The sequence below is a fragment of the Myotis davidii genome, unplaced genomic scaffold (assembly GCF_000327345.1).
Source record: "Myotis davidii unplaced genomic scaffold, ASM32734v1 scaffold690, whole genome shotgun sequence".
NCBI lineage: Eukaryota > Metazoa > Chordata > Mammalia > Chiroptera > Vespertilionidae > Myotis > Myotis davidii.
Window position 1 is genome coordinate 578,732 of NW_006282875.1, and position 12,714 is coordinate 591,445.

At 34.7% G+C, this 12,714-nt stretch overlaps 1 protein-coding gene across 3 annotated transcripts in view; it reads left to right on the forward strand.

The window, feature by feature from the left end:
• The window catches only part of FGF13 (fibroblast growth factor 13), a 593,542-nt gene that overhangs the window by 492,366 nt on the left and 88,462 nt on the right, over positions 1–12,714 (forward strand). For all 3 annotated transcript variants that reach the window (XM_006753296.1, XM_015561681.1, XM_006753297.2), the window contains one exon: positions 5,358–5,461. In XM_006753296.1, the coding sequence (XP_006753359.1) occupies positions 5,358–5,461 (104 nt within the window). The remainder of the gene's footprint in view (positions 1–5,357; positions 5,462–12,714) is intronic.

Consider the following 12,714-nt stretch of genomic DNA (forward strand, 5'->3'; position numbering starts at 1 on the left):
ATTCTGACACTAATTGGTATTTTAACATTGAGATACCTCCACAGGTGGGTAAAGAGGTTTCTTTTAGTGCTTTATTTTTAACTATGGATTAAGTGAAGACCAAATTGGAGACAATAATGGTGAACCTAAAAAGTAAACATGTCAAAAATAAAGTCAATTTTGTATCTAATTATTGAAGTAAGATGATTCCAAGTTTTTACATAATCTCTTATTATATATGCTTTCTTTATTTGGAGTAATAAAAACATAAACACACAAATAGTGAAGCCCTCTCCTCAGTGATAATAATTGGTGTTTTCTTACAGTTTACAGATTCCTGCAGACCTATTAAAAGTTCCATGATGCAAAAACATCTAGTTTTGACAATTGTTTCTCCATTTTCCCTAATATATATTGCATTTCTCTCAGACTTTGATAATTTTCCAGAAATTTTCCCATTTTCGGCTAAACTCAGCCAAGGAAAGCCAGTCTGAATATTAATGAGTCTTATGCTACATTTGTAGAGATTCTGGGCTATAGACAGCAAAGCCATAGACTAGGGTCCCAAAGTTAAGTGTTAAAGTTTCACACCTATTCATAATGCTTCCTAGTCTGATTGATGGCCAAGCTATGACCTCAAGAGGAAGTCACCTTTAATTACTCTTAAGGAAATATTTTTTGGTACCTAGGATGAAAAAATATTCATACTGAATGGTTCTTCACTGTTTTGCAAAATGACATGTTACTGTTGTGATATTAGAGTATCCTAGACATTCTCTTATGCATGTTCTTCTTTTGAAAAAATTAGTCAAATGTAACTACAGACATTAGTACATGATGATGTGTAATAAAACATTGCTGTAAGCCAATATGTACAAATTGGTATGTGGAGAAGAAATTAGGGGATTTAAGCTGCTGCTTTCCAAAGTACCACAGCACAGTGGATCCTTTGGGTGTTATTCGAAAGGAAATTTATGATTATGGTAGCTGCTAATGAGCCTCAAACAGTCAACTTTTCCCCCATTTATTTTTAACCTCGAAATTAGAGAAAAAATTTGTTTTGGGTCTAGTGTTCACATGTGTTTATTGAAAAGGAAAAAAAGAATAGGTGATTAATTTGCAGTGCCTTATAAACAGAGATGTACCAAATACATTAAGATTACACTGCATATAGTCATTTTTGGATATATATGCATATATATTCATATATATATATACACATACATATACATGCACACATACATATATATGTATGTAAATCAAGGCTCTGTTCCTTACTATGTAGCTTTAAACCACATAGTAGATTTTACTCTTCAATTCCTCCATATGCATAGCTTCTGTCTTTGGTTGTCTTGTACTTTTGACTGATATGAATGGCATTTTTGTGGGCTAACAATGTTGTAAGACCTTCTAAGAGCATAGTTTAATAACCAGAATCTGTGTTTAGGCAGATTGAAATAATGAGAGGTAAGTCAATCAATGGTAAGTATTACCATAACATAAAGCATACAAATTAGAAGTAGCTCAAAACAAATAGCAAGTCTGTGGGGCTTAACTCTACCTTTGATAATAAGTGTGACCAGAGGTGAGGGAGCTAGCTTATCCTCCCAGTTGAGGATATTATAGGGTATAAATCATGATAAAACAAGAATGTTTAATGATTGAAATGATCATTAAAATGGAAGTCTAGCCATGTATAATTTTTCCCCTTAAGCCAACTAATTTTCTTGACATTCATTACTTAATTACTTTAAATGAGTAGAACAAAGGAAACATTTTTTTCAACTTTTTCATTTATATAGTATTTATATAGTATTTATATGTATTCCTGGATTTCCTTACTATGTAGTCCTAGTATTATGTTTATACTAGAGGCCCAGTGCATGAATTTGTGCACAGGTGGGATCAGGCTGGCCCAACCCCAGTGGCAGATCGGGCAGGGCCTGTTGGGAGGAAGAGATGGCAGGAGGTTGGCCAGCGGCCGGCTGAGGTCCAGCCTGGGGGTGAGGCTGCAGGCAGTTGGCTGGCAGCCCTGTCCCTGATCGGGGTGGTGGGGGTCAATCTGGAGTGGGGCCGGCCAGCGGGAGGCGCTGCAGGAGGTTGGCTGACAGGCCCCGCTCCCTATTGGGGTAGGAGGGTGATCAGGGGCTGCGCCGGCCTGGGGAAGGGGCTTTGGGGGGGGTTGGTCAGCACCCCACCCTCGATTGGGGTGGGCGAGGCTGATCAGGGATGGGTCAGCAGTGGGGAGGGCCCGTGGGAGGTTGGATGGCAGGCCACACACAACCCCCATCAGCGGGTTCGCTGGCACAGTGAGCGTCATAGTGACCAGTCATTCTGATTGTTACAGCGTTCTGGTCGCTGGCTTTTTATATGTATAGATTTTTCTAATTTTTATTATTTGTAATCATACTTTTCTCATTTAGTTTAATTTGATTGGTTTTATATTTAATTCTGAGATGGTAAGCAAGATGATGCCAAAACAGATCAGTTCACGTTTATCCAGATACATTTATTTCTAAAAACATGTTTGGTGTTATACATTTAAGATGACCTCAGGTAGATTTATTATAATGATAAATGTCCGTCCAATAAAATCTCATCATGAGCAAATCAGCCATTGTAAATTATGCATTTCTCCCTGAAAAGGAAAAAAAATGATAGACATTTCATGGCAGCAGTTTTATTATATCTGCCTTGGGTGCAGTGAGAGCTATATTAATAGAATAGGCAACTTTCTCTTCAAGCCTACAGTAGTATTACCAGTTCAATGTATCAGGTTTTTCTAACCTTCATTAGGGTATATTTTTATTAACTACTCCCTTTGAGAAATTGACCTTAGCCAAACTGAAAGGATGACCTCATTGTTGATTTCAGAAACACTGAGTGCCAACTGTGTGCATATCTCTGAGAAAATGGTCCCTGCAATGTACAAGGAGTTTAATTTTTGTTATGTAGACACAACAGAGGACAAAAAAACAACAACTTCTTATTAAAAACTTCTTCAAAACTTTAAGGAAAATGGAATTTAGGTATTTAATAATGTGTTTTAGATACACAAATTAAATCAATTATGTATTTCTCATTTAGAATAGGTTTGTCCTAATCAAAATGATATCTTAAGTTCATGAGGAAGTAATCCAGATTTAAAGAAATAGAGACATAGAGAAAAATATTGATGCTGTCCAAGCTCACTCCTAATAAAATTTCTTTGCATTTTTATCTGGAAAGACTGGTCCTTTAGACAGATTTTAAACCAACCCAGTTTATGATCTATTTTGAATGCCTAAAGAAAAGATTGGAGTAGTATGACCAGCCATTCTCTGCTTTTGCTACTGTCTTCAATTTTTTCTTTGAGTATGATTTTTGTTTTTGAATTAGGCTTCATAGAAGTTTATGATACATAGTTAAAAATTTATATTTACTATATAGTTAATAACATTATTCGGGATACAATTATTGTTCTTCTCTTCCTTCTACTACTATCTGATGTTTGGAATTTAAGCATTCTACTGCCCATTAGAACCCACACCAGAAAGTGGCTGGGGTACACAGTGAAAATCAAATCAGTCTCTCTCCATTTGTTATAAGCAGCATTAAGAGAACTAAGGAGGTTCAGAATATTGTAAAAAGTGAAGTTCTAGAAAAAATTGTGGATTTTATTTATCATACTCTGTCATCTTTTAGTATGACTAAGCTAGGATTCATACATATGTTGGTGGTGTAGTTGTCTAGTAGTATGGCTTTTAAACTAAACCCATATAGAGGTTTTGGTTTGATTTAGTTTTTTTTTAATATCAGAATTCATAAACTATGAACTTTTATATGATGGGATTGTGATTTATTACTTTCCAAAAATATAATATCCTGTTGCACCATACAAATTGCTATCAATCTACAAATGGGTGTTGAGAACCTACTCTGAGCAAGGCATTCTCAACAGAAAGAGATATACATGACATGCTTAAAGATCTCAGACTTCTTTTCTGTTCATTGCATTGTCAAATATAGCATGAAATCCTGGCTTGCAATCTGTGCAATTACTTTCCTTTACCTCACATAACAGAAGAGCACAGCTTTAATATGATGAGTATTAAATGCAGTACCATCAGTGACATGTGGTAGGAACACTTGTATTTTGAACTGTACAATATGTCCTAGCTCCTCTTTGGTAGCACTCTGATTTTAAGGGAAAGATACATTGTAGGCTCACTGAGAAATGTTTAGTTGTTCCTTAATATTTCTCATCCATATGACCCCATCTACTAAAGCTGAATCTATATGCAGCAAGACAAGAGATAGAAAAAAATGTTCTTACCCATGGTATGACTCCTTTATATATTTTTATTCACAGAAATGATAGCAGACTGATTTATCATCTTCCCCAAGACAAAAATCATCAACATTAGTCTAGGTCTCTTGAGAGAAAGGTGCATAGACTATTTTCAAAAGATGTGTGTGGCATGCACTACGCTTTAAAATTGTACTGTTTTATTTTTATTCAGGGTGTAGGAGGGAGTAGACAGCTGGTAGGGGGAGGACACCCACTGGTTTTCTCCAGTGAGTGGTGTGTGATTGTGAGGAGAGCATGGGTGTAAGTTTCACGCAGTCAAACCTTAAAATGGAGAAATGAAGACCTCATTGTCATCAGCTGGCTGCCCACTTACAACTATTTTGCAAAAAGTAATTAATTAATTAAAAATAAGTAAACCTATCAAGTTCATTATTTTAATCCCTATAAGCTTTGCTCCTAGAGATTAAAAGCTAGGACCCCTCTAAAGCCTATCTGGGAAAATGTTTGTTCTTTAAGAAATACTACTCTGGGAACACAGGAGTAAAAATACATTTTTTTTCAAAGCCTGCATTTATTTTTGGGTTGTTGCAATGGAAATAATACAGATAATTTAGATGAGGTAATTGGACTCTTGTCTTTTCTAAGATTCTAGGAATTTTTCCCCAAGTGGTAGATTGTAACTGCCTCTGTGAATTTCAGCAGTTGTCTAAGGGGCAGATTAAAATGTTAGTCTGTTGAGGATAAAGCTATTTAATGTATAGATCAATTCCTATAACGGAATCACTCCAGAAGATTTAAGATTCCCCACCTTCAGTACTATACAAACTATGGAATTATCTTCCATTTTTCCAGGGTGTTTGAGTATATGTAGTTATAGTCCCAGTTATGTGACTGCAACTATGAGTCAAGTATACTAAAGGGTAGAAGAGGCCCTATATATTTGCATGTGTATAAATATATACAGTATCTGTATTTTCTTACCAAGCACACGTCTCTTTTTGCTGAACCAGATAGTGCTTTTGGAAACTTTGAAACCTATGGAATTCAGAATATAACATTGTTTTTACATTTTTTAAAAAAATTTCAGCTCTGTTTAACCTCATCCCGGTGGGACTTCGAGTGGTGGCTATTCAAGGAGTTCAAACAAAGCTGTATTTGGCAATGAACAGCGAGGGATACCTGTACACTTCGGTAAGCCTTTCACTGACCCATGCTTGACTGTTATAGTTTTTATCTGATATGAAATAAAATATGCTGCATATGTATTAAGAAAAAAAAAAAATGTTCTTGGTAAATATATCTCATTTAAGGAGAAATTAACTTCCAGTGAAAATTACATTTATTACTAATTAATCATTTGAAGCTAACATTTTGGGTGTACAATCAAGGATCCACTGAACATTTTTGCATACAGTGGCATTGGTTTATTGCTTTATGTAGCTACTCTGCCTTGTGGCCTATGGGAAAGCCATTTCTATAACACAGTTCAACATATATTTATCCATGTTTATTTCTCAATAAGCTGATGAGACTTCTTTCTCAGGTCAGGTCGAGGACGTAAAGAACAGTTCTAGATGTGCTTCTGTTTCTTATCTTCAATTATTTCACGTTTGCTATGTCTATTTTAAATACTATTATTCCATCAAGCACAGTTCAACCTCTTCGTACAAAAATTTTGTGCTTACCTTTTTCTTGCAAATTTATAATGAACATAGTAAAAAATGGAACTTTTCCCGAGAAATTTATAAACATTGTAGATAACAATTCAGTATTGGCAACATGGGGCCAAATTAAAATTTAAGGGCATTTTTAAAAAATATTTAAGTATAGAAAGAAATGGCATAATACCAGGTTTAGGATTTCATTCTTATCAGTAGATCTAGTTACAAATTATTGGGGGCCACTTAATATATGAATATTTTAAATCTTTGTTTTGAATTTCATATATTTTAAGAAAAGGGTAGTATGTTAAAAATGGAGAAAACTCCTTGTAAAACTTTGACTAGATAGCCTTGATGGAGGCTATTACCAGGAGTTTAGAAATCTATTTCTCCAAATGCAAAAGTGGTTTCCTTTAACTACTCTTGCTCTGTCATGTGTCCACAATTTATTTCAAAGCCAGGTATATAGAGAGTGTGAGATGGGAAAGAAAGGTTGGAGAAGAGTAAGATCACAGATGGCCCATTCATTAAGTAAACTGGGTAGTCCATTTTATATTACCATGATAAAAGATTATTTATTGTGTAATCCTCAAAGCCTGGTCACTATCAATATTCCTATCAGGCCATTTTAACTGTCTTGTTTAATAAATGCAGGGGATTTATTCTTTTTACAAATGAAAGAGATTTTGATTTATTGCAAAGTTTATTAATACATTGCTATTAATGTAAACAATAGGAAAGGGATTTGTTTTTCAGATTTGTGCATCAAGGTAAGATAATTTAATAATGAAGGATTTTAATTAACCTCATTCAGATCAATAGACTACCTCAACAGGACCAGATGCAAAGGTAGGTTTTTAATAAAATAAATGACTACTTTCTGAAACTCGTATTTTGGTGTGGGAAGGAAATGGAATATACTGGGCATACTTTTGAGAAGATAAATAACAGATGGCATAGGAAATAATTTCCAGGAAATAATTTAACTGAGTTGTGGTCACCATTATAGTGCCATGATGAGAAATGTTGACATTTTTAAATCTTGCAACAATACAGTTTTTTTTAAAATGGAAATATTATTTAAGTTAGAATGAGAAAAATGTCATTTAAGTTAGGTAGTATGTCAGGTTTCCCCATTCAAGAAAATTAGGGTTTTCAGTATTACCTTGAGAGAACTATGTTAAAAATGTATAGCCTACCTTTCTTTGACTGACTTTTTTCACTTAGCATAACAAGTAATATGATTTCACTCATATGTTGAATTTAATGAACAAACTGAAGTACCAAGCAAAATAGAGACAGACTCAGAGAGCAGGCAGACAGCTGTGAGTTGGGATGGGGTGAGGTTGAGCAATAAAGAAAAAAAAAAGAGAGAGATAACTCATAGACATGGACAACACTCTGAGGAGGAGAGGATGGGGTGAGTGAGGGATTATAGGAGGTTGAAGAGGCCATAGAGGGGATAAATGGTGATGGAAAAAATAAAATAAAATAAAAAATGTATAGCCTACCATTCAAATTGACCATTATTCCAATAAACTGGTAATGTCAGTGTGAGTTCATTTCTAAGGCTTCCCAGGGGAATCAACATTGTGGATTGACAGGATTCCTTTCCATGTTGGGCAGGCCAATAGAGAGCACATGTGGGATGCTGTGTGAATTTTCTATTAAGGAAAAGGAATCTTAAGTAAGCAATTGCTAGTAAGGAAAGTGAACTGTGTTTTTGTAAAGGAGGAAAGATGTATGATTGATAATCCTGGAGTTTACATAGGGAAAAATTATCGAAATTAGTCTGCTCCAGGAAAGAGTTAGTCTTCTTTTCAGCATACATTTTTTTTTTCAGTTCTTTTCACACCTCCTATTGATCTTGGTTTGGACTCCCTTCACCACGTTGATCACTATCCTCAGTGGGTGCTCCATTTTGTTATCTTATTTGAAGTGTGCTTCCAGACTCTCTTAAGATATAGTCTGTTTTGATAACTTCAGCAACTTGTGTCCCTGTGACCAAAAAGTTAAATGAATGACATGCTTCATTTGGAAGAGGAAGGATCATTATCCCCTTACATAAAACCACAGTATCTGCTACTGAAATGTTGTATGCAGTTTTGTTAGGTGCCACTTAGCAAAGAGAAAATAGAATCTGATGATAACCTAAGGAGGAAACAAAATAAGAAAATGAAGTAGGAGCTACTGATGTGGACAATTTAAAAAAAAATGTAAGAAAGTTTTTGAAAAGTAATCTTGGTGAGGGGTGATAAAAGTCTACCTTAAAGCATTTGCAGTAGCAAAATCTGAAAGAAGATGGATTCAGAAGATATTTTAGAGGTAGAATTATCATCAGAATTTAGTGACTTATTGGATTTGGAGGGAAAACAGGACTACCATGGCTGGTTGAATATGTATGGTTGCCACTCACTACACATGTAGAAATAAAATATCTCAGGAAAAGATTTTTTTAATTTGCACAATAGTAGGTTGGTAGGGGCCCTGAGGGAGAGGGAGAATTTCACCTTTGGCAATTGGATTGATGGTGAATTTATTAACCAAGATGAAGAGCAAAGGAAAAATGGCAGAATTGGGAAAGAAGATACCTGAGTACAACCCATAGCTAGAGAAAGAGATGTGAGGTTGAGATAGAAAGTGGGAGTTATCACATGTAAGTTGTGGTTGGTGTCATGAGAATAGTTCAGAGGATATGTTAGCATAAGAAGAATAAAAGAATTTATAAAATTAGCAAATAATAGCATGGAAGTGGCAAACAGTTGCAGAACTAATTGTGGTAGATATCACGGTATTGCAAAAGCTAAACAGAGAGTTTTCCAAACAGTCAGCAATGCCAACTGCTTTAGAGAAAAGAAGTAAATGAGAACTAATACTATACCATATGAAGGTCTTCAGTGATCTTGACAAGAGCACTTTTAGTGGAGACAGAAGCCAGATTAGTGGCTTGTGGAGTGAGTGGGAAAAGAGAAGGTAGAAGCAGTGTGTGTAGAATTCTAAGGCAAGGGGAGCTATGGGTGAGTATGTAGAGGAGGACACAGGGTTGTGAAAGGCTTTGGTGGTTCTTTGCTTAGGACAGTTGAATATATTTATTAGCAGAAGGGAAAGAACCAGTAGAGAGGGAGAAATTAAAGACATAGGAAATGGGATTCTTTATGGAGTGGGGTTCTGAAGGAGTCCAGAAGAGTGATGGAATTGAGTATAAGTGAAAGGATTCAGGGGTGGGCAAACTTTTTGACTCGAGGGCCACAATGGGTTCTTAAACTAGACCGGAGGGCTGGAACAAAAGCATGGATGGAGGTTTTGTGTGAACTAATATAAATTCAAAGTAAACATCATTACATAAAAGGGTATGGTTTTGTTTTTTTTTTTTTAGTTTTATTCATTTCAACCGGCCGGATCCGGCCCGCGGGCCGTAGTTTGCCCACGGCTGGATTAGATACACTTTGAAAAGAAGGCTTACTGCTACAACAGGAGGCAAAGTATGAGGATAGATGCATATGTAGGTGTGGAAGTCTGCAGGTGATGAATGAGGAAATTGAAGCATTTCCAGCCAGATGACCTGTATTTTCTCATTGAAATAGAATGAGAGGCCATCTGCTGAAAATCAGAGACATAGGGATGGCATTAGTGAATGTTTAGAATACTTGTTTTGAGAATAAGAAGAGGAACTAGTCTAGTAAACTATGGCCCATGGGCCAAATTGGGCCTATTGCTTGTTTTGTAAATAAAGTTTTATCGGAACACAGTCACCCCGTTAATTTACATATTGTCTATGGCTGCTCTTGTGCTATAACAGCAGAATTTAATAGTTGTAACAGAGACTCTGTGGCCTACAAGCTTAGATTATTTACTATCCTGCCCTTATCCAAAAAGTGTGTGTTGATCCCTAATGAGACAATGGTTCTCAACCATAGTTACCTATTAGAATCACCCGAGGACCTTTAAAAAGAATTCCAGTGTACTAATCCCAAACCAGTTCTATCAGAATATCTGAGCGTTGGGTCTGTGCATGAATATTTCCTAAAGCTACCCAGCTGAACCTAATATGTAGCCTGGGTTAAAAACTACTGGTCTAGGGCTAAGAGAAATGATTGCTGAGTAGCATTCAAGCATTCAGAACCCTTGCAATGAAATAATAAGCCATGAATTTATAGGTACATTATCCTTTATTAGAAATTTCTGATGCAGTTCTTATTCTTCTGCTCTTGCAAAAAAAAAGTTGCCTTTACATTCTGAAGGACTATTTTTTGAAATGTAAGAAAATGTTGATCCATGGAAGTGCTTATTTTATTTTTTCTACTCTTTTCATTTGTTTCTATACCCTTAATTTCTTTTAAATTCAATTTTATACTTTTACCACATCTTCCCCCCTTTTGTTCATTAAATGAAGAAATAATACCTCCATGTTGTTATTGCTACAGAGATAGCAATTTACTTCCCGTGATTAATCTTAGGATTATTGCACTCCACATTTCCCCTCCTATTTTTTCTTGTTTCCATGGGGGACAGACTTGATGTAGGCTCAAGTGGCAGTGAGAAACCATCTGTGGCACAGAGAATCATAATTAACCATTATTTCATAACACATTTACTTTTGTCCATGATATAATAAGTATTTCTGGAACTATACGGATATTATTATTCATTGTGCATAGAGAACGTTGTTCATACCTTTTGGTTTTCTTTACCAATAATAATGAGTTGTACACATGCTTTTGAGAGTTCCTCAAGACTTAATAGTATAAATATTTAACAGTATAATGCTATTTATAATACATATTTCAAAATTGCTTTAAATAAACATTAACTAAAGAAAATCAAGTCTTAAATGTGAAGATATTATTGTCCTAGAATCTATTTTAATAGAATAATAATAATAGATATTAGAAATAAGATAATAAAAGTTCAAAGTTAAGCCCAAAGAATTTTTTCTTGATTTTGAATGTTCCACAATGCAGTAGTATTTTTATCTGCCTAATTACTTACCTTTCATCTATACTAGTTTTCTATTTCCAGAGTCTACAGTGTTATATGAGTTGTTGTTGGGGTTGGTGTAGCTAAATTGTGTGGACAAGTAGAAATCCTTTGACAAGTAAACCTTTTCCATTCTAGATAGGACTTAATAGGAGTGAGTTTACTGCCTTGTTTTATGGTCCTAAGACCGTGACAACAAACTAGATGCAAGAACAGAAAGCAGGTCTCTCTAAGAGTCAGCTTGTTGCCATGGAAATGAGGCAGTTTGTGTTATACGGACCCAGTAAGACTTGTAACCTGAACAAATATATGTATTTTCCTTCTTTACTGTATTATTACCGCATACCTTAACTTACCAGGTTTCTTCTCCCATCAGATGTTAATTTTGATGATCCAGTCAAGATATTGTCTGATTTTTTAATATGCACTTCTTGCTTTTTTCTCTTTTGCAACTAGTAAACAATCCATTGAGAGACACTTTGAGTAAATATCCTGCTCCCAAGAGCCCAGTTTTTAGACATATTTCCTGGAATCCCAACCTATTTTAAAAAGTTAAATAATGAGTCAATAAATTGAGAAATGACCAATAGCTAAATTGAGGAAGTGAAAAGTTAACATGTGTTTTTTTGTTTGTTTGTTTTTACCACGGGGAAAATAATCATAAAAAGAGTATCCAACAGCAAAGAATTTTTCTGGATTCAGCATTCTAGTCATTGTGCTTAAATACCATTATTTAATGGAAGGTTAGTTTATATTGTCTAAGTGAATTAAAACTTGGTTCTGATTTATGTTTTCATTTTATACTGAAGGTGGAAGATTGGTTTATTTTAAGATGCCTCAGATGTTCAGTACATTTAGCTATCAACTACAAGCTTACTTTTGCAATTATTTTAAGTCTGATTTTAGTATGTGACAATTTAAGACCTAATTTTCAGTGATATGACCTCACAGTTATAGCCTATATTCTAATATAGGAAGGTTGTTAAAGTTTAGATGAACTCATCAATCAAATGCAAACATTTGTAGTGTTCAAAATGTTATGTCAGATTTGTATATCAGCAAGTTCATATAATTTAACTTTTAGGGTTTTTATAATAGAGGCTTACATAGTTAATAGAATTAAATGGAGGGTGTTGGTTTAAATATCACAGTTCTTTAGGGAAGTGGGTTTGGGTCAATTAGAAAAGGAAATAGTTTTAAAACGAACATGAGCACTATCGTATTTAATATAGAAAAATGATCTTTATCAAATAAAAATGATTTAATGGATGGATTCTGCTTATAGCCAGTAGCCATCATATATAACATCCCCTACTAAACAAGTAGATACAAATTTCAAATTCTGCTTGCAACTTTAGCTTATTTGAATATTCAGTTAATTCAAAAAATTTTGAATTTGATTTATTTAATATAAAATTAGAAAAGTGTTGACTGTGAAAACTTAGGTTCCCAATTTTGGTGCCTAAATCTAACAAACTTGTTTGTTTTCAGTGGCTGTTGGATCAACATATTTGGTGGGCATTTTTTAGTTCAGACTAATGGGTTATAAGGAAAGTTATACACTTACATACATATTTCTGAGTGGTATCACTAAACAAGTACAAAGAAGAAAATGAACTTATTTCACAGGAAGAAAAGCAGAGAAAATAAGCACATTTTATTTGCTTATGTATGGTTCTGCTAGCTCAAGGAGATAAATTTATTTATTTTTTATTTTATTAAATCTTTATAGTTCAGATTATTACATTTGTTCCTCTTTTTTCCCCACATAGCTCCCCTCCACCCAGTTCCCACCCCACCCTCTGC